We start from the raw sequence: 18,316 nt of genomic DNA, 5'->3' as shown, positions 1-18,316 counted from the left end.
GCTCCTTCCCTCCAGAGCCTCCTGGATTGAAGACTCTGCGCACTGCTATTCTCCTGCATAGAGGCTCAGGAAACTGGGAAGGATTTGGGATTTTATTGTGCTTTCAGAGGATGATTCCTGAGCCCCCTACACAATCTGGTGGGGGGAAGACGTTGCTCTTGCTGGAAATGATTTGAGGGGAAATAGGGTATCCTTGGAAGAATAACTGATGCATATTGCTTGTCTTGGTATCTCCAAGTGAAAGGCCTTCTCAGACACCACTTATGTTCTTTTCCCTCTCTGTTTCTCTTGCAGGAAGGAAGATGCCTCTACGTGATCCTACTGATGGCACTGTATTGGTGCACAGAGGCACTGCCCCTGGCTGTGACAGCTCTGCTGCCCATCGTCCTCTTTCCCTTCCTGGGCATCCTCCCATCTAACAAAGTTTGCCCACAGTATTTTTTAGACACCAATTTCCTCTTTCTCAGTGGTTTGATCATGGCATCGGCCATCGAGGAGTGGAATTTACACCGCAGGATTGCACTCAGGGTGCTGATGTGTGTGGGAGTGCAGCCAGCCAGGTGACTGCTGGGGCAGGGGGTGTGCATGGGGGGCATGGGCTGCAGGCAGCCAAGATGCAGCTCTGCACACAAGCTGCTCTTTCATTTAATTTTAAAAGCTCACACATGAGCTTTTCTTCCCGTAGCTAGAATGTGTTAGAATCTGTCAAAGTTCAATTCAGCTTTTTCTTGTTTTCTCTCTTCCAGACTAATTTTAGGGATGATGTTGACAACGTCTTTCCTGTCTATGTGGTTAAGTAACACTGCCTCCACTGCTATGATGCTTCCAATTGCAAATGCAATTTTGAAAAGCCTCTTTGGAGAGAAAGACACATCTAAGGATATGAGCAGGGAAAATGAAGAAACACAAGGTAATTGAGACAGGGCAGAAGTATGAGCCAGCTGAGGTCTGCCCTTCTGCCATCAAACTTGCCCTGGTGCTGGTCCTAGTTTAACATGTTCTTTGTTACTGTGGTGGAAGGATACTGACATACAGCTCCCTCTCATCCTTTCCCTTCCTCATGTCACACTAACAAGTTGGAAATATGTGGAAACACCACAAAGCAGTGATCCCCACTGCTCCCTAAACCCACCACTGGCACAAGCAGAAGACCAGCTCTGCACACCCACCAGGATGCTGTGTGCTGATATCTATAGGGTGCCACGTGCTCATACACAGGTTCTTCCTTCTATTTCTCCCCTCATAAAATGGGGGACTGAGAGAGAAGGGACAAATGAAGGGCAAGACAGCTGGCTGAATGCCTAGTTAAAAGTGCTTTGTGATTTCCCCTGATTCAGCCCTATGTTGCTGCTTGGTGTTGGCAGTAAGCAGGTAGGTGGTGGATGGGCTTTGGCAGGGTTATGCAGTCAGAGAAAGCCTTACTCCAGCGCTGCTTTCACAGGTCATTCCCTGAGAGCTTGGGATTCTGGCAGGCAGGGGTGAAAGACAGAAGTGAAGCAGTGAAGTCCCCTTTGTAGCTCCTACTGGTAACTGGAGCAACAGCTGTAGGTTCTCTTTTTAGCACGAATTAGCCGTTCTCCTTTCTCTACAATTTAAAGACAGTAGCGTTTTGTTTTTCACTGAGTCCTAAGGCAGGTTAATGAGTTCAGAGAACTGAAGTATGCATGCTCTAATAAAGATATAACTAATAATTCATCCTTAATGTCTAGCAATCGTAAGATGTTTGCACTCTAGGTTGCTCTGTCACGTTCGCTTTATGAATTTTTGACCATACACATCTATTAAAATCAACCCCACTGACCTTCTTGCTGTGATTTCTCCTTCTGCAGAAGCATTGTTTTTACATGAACCTGTTTTTAACTTTCCTGACTCTGTCCTCTAACATGATTTGAGTGTGTAGCTGGGACAGTGGAGTTTGAGAACATGCAAAATCCAGAGCTCTGTTGTCCTAGACATTGACAAGCACAAAGTTAATGACCTTGTTTCAAAATGCTTAGGACTGTGAGAGAAACCAGCAAGGAGAGGGGCTGCAAGCAGAATGAATAAAATGACACTTTGCAACTATCATGTAACTGTGTGACGATGTATTTTTCTTTTGAGGTAGAAACTTACAGAAATAATAAATACAAGGGAAGGAGCAGTGATCTGTAAAATGTCCATCATCAAAAGGCAGATATTCTTGTAGACTTTTTATTTGAACTGCAGTATCTCAGGATAGGCTCATCCTTTTCTGTAATCGTTCTGAATGGATGAGAAAAGCAGTGCCTTGAAGATGCCCTGAGCCTGAAGCCAGTCAAAACCAACGAGTTTGCTGTATACCTGGGAGAGGGGAGGTGAAGGTGAGCTTTGTGCAAGGCTTTCCTGTCCATCAGGTGTCGCCTACAGTTAGGACTGGCTGCACCTCTTGGATGGGTTGTTGCACTTCGTTTTTTGTAGATCTGACATGCTTCAATGTAAGAAGATGTTATATTAATTTAGAAATCAGCTTGATTTTTATGATCTAAAAGAATTGTCATCTGAGGGCTGACACAGACAAGAAAGCTTTTTTTGCAGTGTAGACTTTGTGTGGAAGTGAACTGTTATGATTATGTATGATAGCACTGGTCTGCATATCGGCTTGGATATGTTTTAATAACAAAGAAGTGGTGTGTAGGGGGCTAAAAAAGAAAATAAAGATATATAGGAAAGAAACATACTAAAGAATGTATCTGTTACAATGCCCATAAAGGCATTTGGTTCTCTGAAGGAATGTCAAGTGTAAGAATCAGCCTGGTTGGTGCACTGCTTTGCTGACACATCCCACTTGGTCTCCGATCAATTGATCATATTTCTGTGCTGCTGGGAACCTCAAGGTTGCAATCAGCTGTGCCCAACCATGTGGGCAAAATTTTGAAGATAAGCAAATATTTGCATGCATGAGTTGTTGAGAGCCAAAGCTTGGAGTCTTTTTTTGTGATTTTTACACAACTTGATAGAAGAAATCAGTTAAGTGACTTGGTGTGTCCGAAATTCTGAGTTATAAATTCTGTACAGCTCTGTCTGACATCTCCATTCCTAATCCCAAACCATTTGCTGGTTGTGTGCCAAACTGAAAACTGCTGTCACTGTGAGCCTGACCGCCTCTCCTGCTCTGCCCACTAACCCATCATTGCCAATATTTCGTTTCTCTAAGCAAATTAAGTATTTCCAGGTGAAAATAGTGATTATTTTAATTATCTGTATATTTTTAAATAATCTTCCCTGCATAGAGGAGTCTGAATCTTCTGCAGATTCAGGATGAACTGCAGTCAGTGTTTGTGATGTTTCCTGAGGTCACAGACCTGGAAACGATGTCTCTATAGGGGCAGGTGGGAAATGTGCATTGTTGGTCATTGCTGCCACAGCTGTGTGGGCAGGATGTGGCCCCAGCACTGCCACCTGCACCCCTCAGAGGGTGGCAATATCTTCCTTGGCCCTTTTCAGTCTTTTAGGAGCTGTAGAAACATCATTAAGGCCAAAGTTCTCCAGGACAAGGTATATAAGGTATTTGGGTGAATTGGCCACCGAATCTCTCATACTGCTCTGTGCAGGGTATGTACAGCCAGGTCTCAGCTCAGTGTTTTTTGACTTCCTCTGGCGTACGGACCTGTAGAAATGTTCAGCTCCTTTTTCCAAGCTTCACAGGAGAAAATTACTTTGCAGTAAGTCTGCCTTGCCTTTGGCAGACCATCCTTGAGAGGTAATTTACAGGTATTCCTGGTGAGATGGGGTGGAGGTGGGGCTTAGCAGAGAAAAAAATGGAAAAATGTGAAGAGGTGGAATGAAATATGTATCTTTGCAGAGCCAGCACTAGGCATCAATGGTAAGAGACCGGCTAAATCCAGTGGGAGACCAACAGTCAGCCACGGGTTAATGTTCTGCTAATTACATCCCTCCATCGCAGTACCCTTGAGATGAAAGCTCAGCATGTGTGCATCCAAGCCAATTAACTCAATTTCGGTAAATTAACCACGTGTAAAACACAAGAGTGCAAGCTGCCTGGCTCACTGAGCTGGAGCAAGCAGCTTGTCATTGGTGAGCAAGTCCAGAGACTTTGACCACTGGCTCCTTCCATACACTGCTTTCAGCTTCTGGTGCACAGGCAGAGCGAAGAGGGTTGAGTTGAGGTCTGAGGAAGTTTGGGGGCTGCTGGGGTGACTGTGGTGGGAGGGGGTTGTGGGCCTCAGGTCAGACACGGCAGGGCCTGAGGGAAGGTGGCAGAGGCTGTGGTGACCTGGGCTGAAAGTGGTTAAAAGTCATCGAATCATAGAATATTCTGAGTTGGAAGGAACCCATAGGGATCATCGAGTCCAAGCCCTGGCTCCACACAGGCTCCAGTCCTGTAGAAGGTATGGAAAATAGAGCTCAGCAGCACTTCCCTGCTCCCACCCTCAGGAGATCAAGCCACAGTGAATGCTACAAACCTTAGTATGAGATATGGTTTAAGAAAACCCACATGATTGTATTTCTGGTCTGTCCTACAATCTCTGATACCTGGTGCATATGCCCATAGATGTACAGTAGCGTGGTGTGCAGCTCCCAGTTCATTTGGATCAGAGTCATTCTGATCCAAACAGATCCTTTCCGTGAGTCCTGCCCATCTTTAGTGGGGTGGGTGACAAGCACACTAAGGCAAAGCCTGTGTGAAATATGCAGGAGGGTCCCTGAGAACTGAGTCTGCAAGCACATCCCCCAGATGGCCCCAAACCTGTGTTGAGGTCCAGGCTTTGAGGAGCGTGCCCTGGGGATACAGCAGGCCCAGTAATTCTTGTTCCTAAGAGTGAGCTGTGCTTAACCCACCCAAGGCACCAAACCAACAGCAGAGAAGTGACACCCTCAAGCTCCCATCACACTGCAGTATCCCGGAGTCTGAAGCGGTGACAGGAGGAGTGGCTGTGGGGGCTGGAGGAGAAGCTGGGTGCTGTGTTGGCTTGTTCATCCCCTCTGACCTCATCACAGTGATGTGAGCTTTCCCTTTCTTTGCACCGTCCCTTCTCTGTAAAGGGCAATTTGCCCTTCTTTTTGTAAGCAGTTCCGCTGTTTGGTTCAAGGAGAATTTTCTAGATGCTTTGAACTGTTTTAAAGTCCTAATCTTTCTTTTTCAGCACCTTTACAGCAGAATAAACTTTACACTGTACCAACTGAGATGCAGTTTCTGGCAAGTACTGAGGAGTAAGTTAACCATAAAGTTTGTATTACAGCACTGAGACACAGAATTATCCCCTGAGCCGACCGAGTTTTAGGAATTTGAAATTCAGTCACTGAACTGTTTGATTACACCACAGCTCCCAGTTGCTAGCAGACTGACCATGGAGCTGAACCCCTTCTCTGTGTGTCTGACATTATTCTGCACATCCAAATCATTGCAGGGATTCTCCAGTCTCTCTGGAGCAGTAACCAGAGATGTCTCCTGCTGGGAAATTGTCCCTTGGCTTTCCCAGGAGCATGGAAAGTGGTGTAAAAACCACCAGGATTTACAGAGCATTGGTGGTCCTGCTTTGATAACAACAGTGGGAATTAAACAGCTTTTCAGGAATAAGATTTTCTTTCCTCTTGGTGCTATCAATTTTTTTTCTGGCTGGTCAGTCCTATGGACTCTATGCTGATTTTTGCAAGTCACTGAAGGGCTGAGCGAGGCACGTGCACCTCAGGCCATGTGAGTGGGCACTTGGCTGAGTCCTGCAGAGCAGCATTAGCTTGGCTTTCTAAAATCTGGGAATGTTCCTTCTGTCAAGGCTCTGAATTGCTTGCGCTGTATTTAAACCAGGGCTTTCACCGGATTCTCTTTTGGACTGTTTTAAAGCAAAGATCTGGCGGAGGAGAGGGAAATTACCAGTGACACTCTCTCAGACTTAAAGAAGGAGGAAGAGTACAAAACAAATATATGGAAAGGCTTCCTCATCTCCATCCCGTATGCAGCCAGCATTGGGGGTACAGCAACGCTGACAGGAACCGCACCGAACCTCATCCTTCTGGGACAGCTGAAGAGGTATGGGAGGCTCTCCTGGAGAGCCCTGCCTGTCTGCCACGGTAAATCCTGCACAGCCAAGAGATATTCCCCAACTCTGTGGGAAATTCCTTTCTGTGCCAACAGCTAACTTGGAAAATTCGTGCCCTTCCAGCATCTTTTGGTAAACTTTGGGAGTGGATGAAGGCTGAGAGCAGTTGTATCCCCAGCCTGATGTTGGGGAGCAGATTCCCAGCATAGCCAGCAGGCTGCCAGCCAGCCCAGTGCTTCACCCTACTTCTGCTCTTAGCCTTGCTGACTGTAACGGAACCTGACCATATGCTTAAAAGTAACCTCGTAACTCTTGTGATGAAGCAGGCTGGGTAGTGTTCTGTGGCCAACTGTATGTAGGGCTGTATGGTAGCACAGGAAAATAAGGAATCTGCTACTTCTGAGTTGTTTTCTTGGGCGTAAAAACATACCTCCTATGTGCATGGGAGTATGGCCTTGTGCCATCCTAAGTGCCTCCAGATATTTCTTAACACTGGCCTCCATAAGCAGCATGTTAAGCCTCTCCCAGCTGCTAGTACAGAGGGGAATGTTCCTAACTGCACAACTGGTGACTTTGTGGGGTATTTTGCTACTGGTTTCAGATGTTTGCTTGCCCTTAAATTGGAGGGTGGTTTTCCCTTCTTGCATTAACTTGATTTTTTCCCATTTGCTTAGTTATTTTCCAGAATGTGATGTGGTGAACTTTGGTTCTTGGTTTATGTTTGCATTTCCTTTAATGCTGATTTTTCTTCTCATGGGATGGCTATGGATCTCCATTCTGTACGGAGGAATTAATCTGAGGTATGTTTATATTCACTATATGCTCATTATCACAGCACTGTGAATACACCTTCATCACAATGCTCATACTAAGTCTACAGATAACACCCAGAATCTTGACAGGGAGGGTTTCATAGCTAACTTCAGAATGTTCATCCTCTGTTTCTAAGCAGCTGCCTGTGTGTCATCTTCAGCTCAAGCCCCCAGTCCTGTAAATGTTTTCTGAACGTTGCTCCCACGATTGTCTTTTATCTTTCCTACTAAGAGCATCAGCTTTCTGCTTCCACCCTGCTCATTGCTGATAGCTGGCTGCTGCAGGAAGGGCTTGAGCTGATGGGGGCTGTGCAGAAAGGGGCCAGGGGTGATTCAGGCTGGTAAGGGATTAAAGGATCAGAAAACACTGAAGAAGCAAAAAACCTTAATAATAATAATAATAATAATAATAATAATAAATTGATCACTACCGTATTAACATCTCATACCAAAACTCCTTTTTGGAAATGTCTGTGCCCAAAGTTTGTGCCACAGGCATGGATAACCCCACAGGCACAATCCACCTGTGGGCATTGCCACATCACACCAAAACAGCTGTGTGATACAGAGTGATCCAGGATCAGCCCCCAGAGATTGGGCATTCAGGCAGATGCTTGCTATTAAAAGAGGCTTCCATGGATATATCAAAGTTAAGGCTGAATATTCCCTAAAAAGTCCCCATCCTTTTCTTTCTAGATCCAAGCAGTTTTGAGCCTTTGGCTGCACGCAGGAAGCAGTTGCAGATATGCACTGGGGGAATTTTAAAGAACTCTCAGAGTTGCATACACTTTTCCTGACTGAAATACACACATGCAGGGAATGTGTTAACATATTAATTCAGTGAAACATAATTGTTGTACATTGTTTTACTGCCTGAGCTGCGCTGGGAAAAGTCAGTGGCAGAACTGCATTGGTAAAAGGGAAAGCAGGACAAGACTTTGAAGGCCAGCATGAAACCTTGGTTGCTCTGGAATTAGTAGCAGAAATTTCCTGGAACACAACTGCTGAGATTTGCTTCTAAGGCTGAAACTTGGATTTGGAAGAGAGTGCTTCATAGCAGGGCTTCGTTTTACAGCAACATGTTAATCTATAATTGAGAGTAATGTGTTTTACTGGTAAACCTTTGCTGAATACATACAACCCTGAGTGCAGGCTGCTTACAACAATGGCAGCAGTGCCACACTGGTTAATTTGGAGCCTTTTCCCTCCTGTAGACTCTCATACGTGATCGAAACAAACTCACAGCCATGCTTCCTCTAGGGACAATGCAGAATTTCTAATATTTAAAAAGCCTTTAATTGTTATTTTGAGTATAAAAAGCAGGGAGGAAAAAAAAAAAGAGAAAGAGAACAGGTGTCCAAATATTTACATTTTCTCAGCAACAGAAAAAAAAAAAATCAATGGGAAAGTTACAACACAGAAAATTACAAAGGCTGCTCCTTAAATCGCAGGCATGGGCTGGGAGATGCTCTGCCCTGTAGTCATGAGCCCCAATTCCTATTCCTGTATGTAGGGCTGGGGCATGGCCCTGGTGCCTGCTCAGCAGGTGAGGTAGGAGGGAGTTCTGCTTGCCAAAACCCCCAGCAAAATGTCACATTGATAGTTGGAGGACGTGATGCTTTTTGTTTGGTTTGGCTCATCTCTGTCCGTGTGAAGCCCGGCTTTATTGGGATAGCTGCAGCCGTGCAGAGAGCACTATTCCCCAGTGGCAAAGTGCCTCAGAAGGGACAGTGCAGAGCTGCACAAGCACAGCCGTGTTTCTGCAGGACTTTCCTTGGCTGCTCTGGGCAGGGAAGCACAGACAAATGAACGCCTCGCCAAAAACAGGCTGGCACTGCTCGAATCTGAAATCTGTAGGCTGACTGAGTGAGGATGAAGCTGCCTCATCTTCACTCAAAGGACCGGGTACATCTCTTTGAGATGCAGGATTTTCCAAATAGCCAACCATTTGCTTGTACAGAAGACAGCCAGGATTTCCCTTTGAAACAGACTGAACAAAGGGATCTGGTGGATGCACCTGAGGTAGAACCTTGCGTGTTGTAGGTTTAATCAAGGTCACAGGCAGAACATGATGGCAGAGAAAGCGCGAGGTGTGAATATGTTGTTTGTGTGCATGTACTACAAAGGACCAAACAGCATGTCCCCCAGTTGAGCACTCTGAGTTAAGAGGCTTAGCCAGGAGCACATTAACATTCCTGGCCAAGCAGAAATTCTGTGCATTTGTTGATTCTTGACAGCATCCTGAGATTTCCCAGGAAATTGCAAGTGCCTTGAGAAGGGAAGGGACAGGTTCGTTTTGTACATCACCCACCTCTGAGTGTTTCACCCGAGTAATTATCTGTCAGAGATGAAACCCTGCAACACTGGGGTTTTCTTTTGGCAATCACAGCCCATGCTGGAGGTGGTTTAGAATATAAATGAGGGAAAACTTCTGCCCTCTGTGGGGCCTTCTTTGTGTGAGAGCAGAGAGAAAGTGGATCTAAAATGGGGCCTTGCTACCCTTCAGGACCAGACTATAACCATGGGTGTTATCATACTCAGGGCTTTTCCACTGGTATTCAGTGCCATGCTCCTTCCTCCTGGGTTAAGACATTTAAAAGTGTGTTTCTTGACAGGGGCTGGAGAACAAAAAAGTCAAATCTAAGGGTGGATGCAGAAGCCCGAGCCAGAGAAGTGATAAAGGAGGACTACCAGAAACTGGGCCCAACAAAGTGAGTCGTAAAGTTGGGACTGAGATGAAAAAGAAATCAAGTGGGGTGGAAATGTCCTGTCCTGAGAGTGGCGGGCTGAGTTAAATATTTTTAGAAGAAAACGAAATAATGTTTCCACTCATATTTGTGACTTGCTGAAGTTTGCTTTTTTGCATGCTCCAACCTCTTCATCTTCGCTTACAGGATTAACAGCAAACAGCAGCTTGCCCTCATCTCTTACCAAGAACAAAGTTCATATTACAGTGTGGATTCATGCTAGGCTGCTTAATTACTGTTTGTAAATTTTCTGCTCCAGGAGCCAAAGCTTTACATGTGCTTTATGTAACTGACATAGGCCAGATTTTGGAGATTTCTGCAGATCTGTAGCTGTTCTGCAAAGCAGAAAGTGCTCACTGAGCAGATTGCTGAATCATATTATGAATCATATGGATTGTGGATATACATTAAGAAATCTTAAGAGGTGCTCGAAGAAAATATATAGGAAGAAGTTAAATTCATTTTGTGGAATAGATAATTGGTTTTAATAACTCCCTTCAACTTTATTAATAATGTGAAGAAAGAACACAGCACTTTCAGTTGAAGTTTCTCAAAGGTTTTGTCTTCTGGAAGGGGTGCAAATTGATAGGGATCATATATTGGAGAAAGAAATGTGAGAAACGTATGAGAAGTTCCAAAGTAGAGAGAAAAAGGAAAAGTTGAGTATCTACAAGAATCAAACCCAAGGTATGTCCAACCTGCCCCTGGCAACCAGGGCTAGTAAAGATTTTTGAAAGTGTAGGTCTTAACCTCAAAATGTCCGTGGTTCCCCATCTTTAAAATAATATTCTTATGCTCACAGTGGTGCTGTGAAGGTTCAGTGATGTCTGTGTTGTGCTATTGACATTGTAATTACTGCTCTTGTGTGGAAAATGGAGTGGTTCTTCAAAGACAATCACCTGAGCCTGTGCTGTAAATGAAAGAAATTGATTGGTTTAGCTGTTCCATCCAGAGCATTATGAAGCAGCCTGTAAAATGTCTCTGGAAGAATCAAAGTCTCTCTTTGAGGTCTAGGAGCGAGAAAGTCCATTAAGCCATGCTCAACCAATTTGATTAGCAACCCTGTAACTTAAAATCAGTGCAAGTGGTTTCTTCCCAACAGCTTGCCTGCCCTTCCTTGTGGTCGGAGAGGTTTCAAACAATGTTTTGAGGCATTGCCTTGGTTAAATCTTGACCCCACTAGAATCAAGACTAATACTTGGTGAATGATGCTCCTGTTCAAAGAACCCCCTGCTATTTGTCATATGTCTGAGGGACACTGCTTAAGTTTTGATTTTGAAGATCATTCCTGCTGTCTCATATATCATTTGAATCTTAACTGTCCTTTTATGTTGCTTAAAATGGAGTGAAACCATTCTTAACTGGTCAGCATTAGCCCAGTCTGTGCCCTAAGGACATCCCAGAGGGCAGTGATGAGAGGAATGGCCAGGAGCAGTTCCTAGCCTTTCTCTGCCCCATCCAGACGGTCAGTTTTGCATACATGTGTTGTGACATCTGCCCTGGGCCTTCATGATGCCCATCTGGCCTCTCCTTCATGTCTTGCACTAAGATTCTTGCTTGATCTTAGATCTTAAGATCTTAAGATCTTCCACTTGATCATTGCTGCCAAATATCAGTATCTGCTCATAGATGTGCAACTTATTCCAATGATTCACTGTAGTTGATTGGAGAGAAGCTGCCTCACTTCTCACCCAGCTGCTGCAGCCAAAGCTCAGTACTGCCTGTCTCAGCTCTGGCCCTTTAGCACAAACTATCATTTTAAATCATTTTAACTGCATTTCCTTTCATTTTAGGTTTGCGGAACAGGCAATTTTCTTCCTCTTCTGCATGTTTGCTATCATGCTTTTCTCCAGGGATCCCAAATTCATTCCAGGCTGGGCCAGCTTGTTTGCACCAGGGTGAGATTTTATTTTCATTCCATTCTCACATTTTTCAATGGCATTTCAAAGTCTTTGAGATTCCTGGGTTTCTGATTGTGTTGCTGAACGTTGTTACTCAGGTTTCCTGGGATAAATTAAGCTTCAACTCCTAGAGCCAGCTTTATTGTTTCTGTGTCCCAAAGGATGTGCATGAAGCCCAGTGGGAATTGGCACTGCAGATTCTTATGTATGCCTATCTGAGGCCATCCCTGGAGTGCTGACTGTACACATGTAGTGCATTTACAGTGACATGCAGGTCCAGAGAGTAAAGAGAGATGGTAGGAGCTGGCCAGCTGTGCTGTTCTGTCTGTTTTGCAAGTTTATCTCCCCTGTGATATCCATTCATACCTTGGGAGGACAAACAAAGCACTTGGGAATGCTGAATCTCAGAGAGGATATTTCTCAACAGAAATCAAATCATGCTTAATTTTTGGTTTGTTTTAGTAGAGCACTAGCTTAATGAATGATTTCTTAATAGAACAAAATAGTTACGAACCTTTTTCTCATCAATTAATGACTTCTTACGATCAAATATAAAGTCTACCTGTCACTGTACACTCTGAGCATTTTGCAAAGATCTCATGTGGGCTCTGCTCCTCCTGTTCCCTCCAAAGAGCTGGGGAAGTCTGTCCCCACAGCCCTTGTGGACTGAGCACAGTTCTGCAGGCAGAACATTGGAGCATCACTGTTGAGGGGAAATTCATTTGTGCTTTTAACATTTGCAGGGCCTTTTTTGGGCAGTTTTTGTAGGGGGTTCACAGCTTGATAGGAATTAAAAAGAACTGAGAACAACCACTGTTGTTCAAACCTGGTGGAAACTTGTAATCTTCTTTGGTAAATCCCTGTTCTCATAAACTTTGTGCAGGCTCATGCTTCTTACTAGTGTTTCTGCTGCTTTTGGGCAGGTTTATCTCCGACGCAGTTACAGGAATCACCATTGTGATCATACTGTTCTTCTTCCCCTCACAAAAGCCTTCCCTCAGATGGTGGTTTGACTTCAAGGGTGAGTAGTTGACCCCCCAAGGCCTCTTCCTCAATGCCCAGAATGAATTAGAAGTTAAACTCCTAAAGCCCAGGCTCTCCAGCAAGTTTTGGTGGTCCTGGCTTTTGAGGTCCTGGCTTTGTCCCTCTGAGTAGCAATGAGATAAAAACTTCAATTTCTAAACCACTTGTGATGAGAGATAGCCTTCATGTGGAGATGCAGCTGGTGAGGCCCCTGAGACTGGCTTGCCACATCCCTGGGAGGATGGAGGAGCACCCACTGAGCTCTGTCACACGTGTTGGTTGTGCTTTCCAGACTCTTCTGGATAAAATGTGTGCCCTGGTTCAACAGAAAATTGCAGACCCATTACTGCATCCTTTCATATGGCAGAAATCATTTTGTCATGTGTTGAGGGATGGGTTGTAGAGAGGATGTACTTTTTTCACTATAAAACTTTCATGTTGTAGTGGAAAATTACTAACATCTTCACAGTTCAGGTGGTAGAAAACTTCCTCCTACCATGGACTCCCATCTATTGAGAACAATGTTCATATCTGTTACAGAGAGGGAATTAACTTGATGTTGGAAGTTTCCTCAAGCACTGTGTTAAGACTCCATTTTTTATATTAAGTGAAATGATCTTATAATTGTCTAGCTTGAGGGAATCCATGTGTATATTTTAATCATCAGCAACTCATGGTTGATGAGCTTCAGCACTGACGTCAGGCTGATAATGTCATTCTGTCAGATGATGATGGATGTGCTCCTCTTTGGGTGGGTGCTTGATGTGGGGATTTTCTCTTTTTCTAGCACCAAACACTGAGACGCAGCCCTTGCTGACATGGAGGAAGGCCCAGGAAACGGTGCCCTGGAACATCATCCTGCTGCTCGGAGGGGGCTTCGCCATGGCAAAGGGCTGTGAGGTGCGACTCAGTACAGCTGTGATGTTTGGGGTTCTTGTTTGGCTCTGGAAATTTGCATCTGCAGGGTCACAGCACTAACAAGACATGTTTCTCTACTGAAGACGTTTCACAACTCCTCCTGAGACAGCAACACACAGCAGATAATTAAGGAGAGGTTAATAAATCTTGCAACTCCTCTCAAACTGCTTGCTGTTAAATACCCTGATGGCACTGCAACAACATAGGTGGTTGTGTGGGTGGGTGAAGGTCGTATGCAGTTTGCAGATCTTTGACAGGATCAGCTCTTGTGCAGATATGCAGGAGCCCCACTCTCCAGCTTGTTTGCTCTCCCTTCCGCAGGAGTCTGGTCTGTCTGTCTGGATAGGAGGCCGCCTGCACCCCCTGGAGGGCGTACCCCCACCCGTGGCTGTCATCCTCATCACGATTGTCATCGCCTTATTCACAGAGTTTGCCAGCAATACGGCCACTATTATCATCTTCTTGCCTGTCCTGGCGGAGCTGGTAAGCAGCTTATTCCAATGATTCACAGTGCTCAGAGCTGCTCTGTGCAGGCAGATGTGTGGTGCTGGGTCTGGAGCTGGCACCATTCAGTTCTCCGGCTCCTGGATCAGGGCTGTAGGCACTTTGAAATCCTTGGGAGCCATAAAGCGAGTGCCTGTAGCATAAAGTGAGTACTGATGACTCCTTCAAACACTTGTTGGTGAGATGCATGATTATCTGTCACAGAGTGTGGGATATGGCTCTGCACAGTGCACTCTCTGTATCCATCAATATATCTGCCTTTCCCTCCTAATCTCCAAGATACAGTTTCTGTTCCTTTCTGTTTTTCAAGGCCATTCGTCTGAAAGTCAATCCACTCTATTTAATGATACCAGGAACGATAGGATGCTCCTACGCATTCATGCTGCCAGTCTCAACACCTCCTAACTCAATCGCGTTTTCTTCTGGACACTTGATGGTCAAGGATATGGTAAGTTGCTTTGGATATACAATATGCTGAAAGCAATCAACTTTTGTAAGGCAGTGTTGGAAGGCACAGGGATACGGGAGAAGCCTGTATAACATCTGACCCTGTGAAATTTGGAGCTGCCGTGGCTCCAAGTGATGACAAAAGTGGTTTTGATCGTGCTCAGGATCTCTCAGATCCTGCTCCTGTTCCAGCCAGTGTCAGCAGCTCAACCCTCAGAGGTTTCTGGGTGAAGGAGATGTTCTCCAGCTCAGTCCCAGTTTCTGCTCACATTCCTGAGGCTAAACAGGCACTAATGTTTTTGATGGATCAAAGCTTGGCAAAGCATTTGCAGAATGGTCTTTGTGGCTTAAGAAAGCCCTCTTAGAAAATTGCTAGTATTAATGGCAATTAAACCTTCAATTTTATAACATTTGTGTTCAAATAACTTCATGCTGTAGATGTCCAAGCTAAACTCAACAGTTGTCTTTGTGTTTCTTTTGTAGGTGAGAACTGGGTTGCTCATGAATCTTATGGGAGTTCTACTTCTTAGCTTGGCTATGAACACGTGGGCCAAGAGTATCTTCCAGCTGGGGACCTTCCCTGCGTGGGCTAACATCCATGCAGAAAATGCCACATCGCTCTTGCCAGCTGTAGAAAATGTCACTTTAAGTGCACTAAATAAAATATGAACAAAGCTACCCCAGGGGAAGGACTCACTCACTTAGGACTCGGGCACTGGAATCATCAGCATATGCACAGGAAGAAAGCCACATGGCTGCCCACACTGTATGAGACCCTTGGGTTTAATTTTATTTCTAGAAATACTGGTTAGTGTTGCAACATCTATTGGTTGTTTTCTCCGAAGGTCCTTTCCCCACCTTCCACAGGTACCTATCAGATACTCCCAGAGAATTTCATCTGTCCATCATAGGTGGTTGTTACCTGGACAGCCCCATAAGCATCAAGCATCTTTGGTGAGATGCCTCTCCCCACATGAAAGCTAGTGAGCTTTGCTACTCCAGCTTCTGATACCCTTCCTCATTTTGGAGAGCAGCTCAGGACGGATTTATGTGCAACCCAGTGTGAGTGAGTGTATCAGAATCTGGCCCAGGGAGAAGGCAGCATGGGCTTCTGACAGGACCGTGGAGGTTGGGGGCTGTTTGTGGTCTCATGAGTAATTCTCTCATGTAGGATGAAGATTATTTCTTCAGGCTTGTGCATAAAAGGATGATTCAGGAGATGTGTCAGTAGGATTCGTGTGTTACTCCATGCTTTGGAAACAGGAAGGCAACCGTTTGTTTCCAAACATGTCCAATGGTTTGAAAACCTGGTTTTCAGCTGCTGCCTGGTTCTTGGCACTGAGTGCATAGATGGAGGTTTGGGGCCAAATTTGTTTCTGACGTAACTGTGTGGACATCGGTGGTGTTTCAACTTGGGTGAATGTGGCCAGTCTTAGGTTTGTGAGACTGACCCACTTGTGAGAGCCTGCTGAAGTCAGTGGGCAAGCTGCACTGCAGTATCATTGACATTGCTGAAAAGTAGGCTTTGATTCTTAACATCTTTGTATTTCTGTTTGCTTGGATACTTTCAATGAAAGCATTGCAAATTGACTGTGATTTTAATCACCATTTTATCCTTTAAAAAAAAAATTCTCTAAGAATCTAAAAATATTTAATTTAAAAAAAAAGGCATTGACATAGATGGATGGAAAGATAAAGGATCTGATTCCTGATTTAGGGCAGGTTGGTGACTGGATGGATACTGGGTTCTGCTGGATCCCTTTGATGGTGTGATCTTGTGGAGCTGGCACAGTGGGATCCAGCCCACCCTGCCTGCTCCTTTGCTGCTCATAAAGCCTGGGGCCAGCTGGGGTCCACCTTAAGGCTGCACTTAGGCAGGGTCTTGGGTCTGAACAGAAACCACCAACACCAACTGAATGTGGAACTTTGATCAGTTATGTTCCGGAAAAAAATCCTTAATGCTCAACAAAATCCTTACATCTAACAAAATCCTTAACGATTGTGGAAAATGTACAATAAAGCACCTTTGTTAGCATGTCCCTTCGTCCTGTTTGCTCTATAGAGCTGAGCCGCCTTCTCCCCTGCTTAACCCCACGGCTTTGGATTTGTCCCCTGGAGAAGCAGCAGAGCTCCCTGCCAGCCTCCATGACTCGGGCACTCTGCATCGCCGGCCCATTGCTATGCTAAAATTCACTGAAAGAAATTTTCTGTTTTTACGGTAAATCAACCTGGTTATTGTTGAGGGTTCTGTGATAAGACCAGAGATATGAAAAATCTCGGGAGAGGGCATTTCTAGTGCTGTATCAACCTTTTGTAACTTAAGTCCTGTTGTTTCAGAGGGCCTTTGCCTGCACACCATTTCTCTAAGAATGTCAACATTCAACAGCCGCCACCAAAGCCATTCACATTAGCAGCCCGCCTGTGAATTTTAATTAAACAGGAAATGCCTCACTTGTGCATTGAAATTCAACATCCAGAATCTCTCTGCTTTGCTCCTTTGATGTTCCCCATCCGATCCAGGATGAACATCCACATGTTCTCCTGAGACACTCGGAGGAAACTCGTTCTGGTTTATTTACAGTAGGGAAGTGTTATGTAGCGTCTTGTATCCCAGAAGCATTCGAGTGGCTTTGTGAACTGTTCACACAGAGGTCCTCCTCGGGGCCCCACAGCGGTGAGGGGGCCATGCAGAGCCAGCTGCCATCAGAGAATTGCAGCATCACGAAGGCTGGAAAACACCTCTAAGACCACCTAGCCCAACCACCCACCTACCACCGATAGTGCTCCCACACTGTGTGCCTCAGTGCTGCACCTCCCTTTCCTTAACGCCCCCAGGGACGGTGACTCCCCCACTCTCCGGGCAGCCTGTGCCAATGATCACCACACTTTCAGAGAAGAAATTCCAACGTGATGCACGATTTTCACGACTGAAAACATCTCATTTCTCCTCCACTTCCTCCGTTTTCCATAAAAAGTCACCCATCCGCAGACATCCATCGTTTAGAGCCCAGATGCACGCAGACAGAAGCACCGGAGCAGGCTGACCGCCAGGTGTCACAGTTGCTTCGCAAAGATGCCGGATCCCGCCTTGTTCTGCGCCCAGCCTGTGGGTAAACGCGCACACATCCTCACTTGCATACATCTTTATTTATTTAATTTATTTATTTATTTATTTATTTATTTATTTATTTATTTATTTATTTATTGTTCGGTTGGTTTTGTTTTGTTTTTACACAAAGCAAGCCTGTTCACTGTGTCCTGAGAAACATCAGGCAGTGAAAATGGTTCACTGACAAACTATCAGCACAGGGGATGTATCCTTTTACCCCCACCCATGTAGTCCAGCATATAGGGAACGCCGTGGAGCCCTGGGAGGCTTCCAGCCAGGTACTCGGCGCTACCCAGAACCACCGCTCAAATGCAGCATCCCCACAGACTCCAGCTCCCCTCTGCAGCAGTCTCAGAGAACGCATTGCTCTGCTCCTTGTGCTTGTTAATTATTCGTGTATTTGTTTTCTTGATGGTCTGTGATTTCTTTTTCAGTTCTTAATGGTCTATTGATAATTTCTTCCCACCCCAGAAAGCTACCTGCTCACCCTGGATGGAGTCCCAAGTGCTATAATCAGCTAGCTCTGGAGTACAGTGAGAAAGATGAGTCTTGGGACAGCCAGTATCAACCTGATGAGTTTTGCTTTTTAGCACATTCCTTTATAAACTGTAAAGTGGTATCACCACCTAAGTCATGGCCAGTGCAAGCAATTGCTGTTGATGCTCCAAACTAAAGCACTTTTCCTGGTGCCTGCCTCTTGACAAGACAAGGGGAGCTGATTTCAAATTACAAGAGTGGAGATTTAGATTAGATATAAGAAAAAGCTCTTCACAATAAGAGCAGTGAGGCACTGGTACAGGTTGCCCAGAGAGGTGGTGGATGCCGTGGAGACATCCAC

General features: G+C 45.2%; 1 protein-coding gene across 1 annotated transcript; it reads left to right on the top strand.

Moving 5' to 3' along the window:
• Positions 1-260: 260 nt before the first annotated feature.
• On the top strand, positions 261-16,406 carry SLC13A3 (solute carrier family 13 member 3). The gene is made up of 12 exons (XM_010722467.3): positions 261-560; positions 747-910; positions 5,124-5,190; positions 5,822-6,007; positions 6,692-6,817; positions 9,445-9,540; positions 11,370-11,474; positions 12,401-12,498; positions 13,288-13,400; positions 13,740-13,901; positions 14,233-14,370; positions 14,853-16,406. The coding sequence occupies exons 1-12, from the start codon at positions 325-327 to the stop codon at positions 15,036-15,038; spliced, it is 1,677 nt and encodes a 558-aa protein (XP_010720769.1). The 5' UTR covers positions 261-324; the 3' UTR covers positions 15,039-16,406.
• The last annotated feature ends 1,910 nt before the right edge of the window (positions 16,407-18,316 follow it).

The sequence above is a fragment of the Meleagris gallopavo genome, chromosome 22 (assembly GCF_000146605.3).
Source record: "Meleagris gallopavo isolate NT-WF06-2002-E0010 breed Aviagen turkey brand Nicholas breeding stock chromosome 22, Turkey_5.1, whole genome shotgun sequence".
NCBI lineage: Eukaryota > Metazoa > Chordata > Aves > Galliformes > Phasianidae > Meleagris > Meleagris gallopavo.
Note: the sequence above shows the minus strand (reverse complement) of the source record. Positions and strands in the feature narration are given on the sequence as shown.

Bases quoted from the DNA above. Each gene is read 5' to 3' on its own strand.
- SLC13A3 (XM_010722467.3), top strand. From the start codon at position 325: ATGGCACTGTATTGGTGCACAGAGGCACTGCCCCTGGCTGTGACAGCT. The intron at 911-5,123 runs GTAATTGAGACA...TTTCTTTTTCAG, and splicing joins GGAAAATGAAGAAACACAAG to CACCTTTACAGCAGAATAAA. The intron at 5,191-5,821 runs GTAAGTTAACCA...ACTGTTTTAAAG, and splicing joins TTTCTGGCAAGTACTGAGGA to CAAAGATCTGGCGGAGGAGA.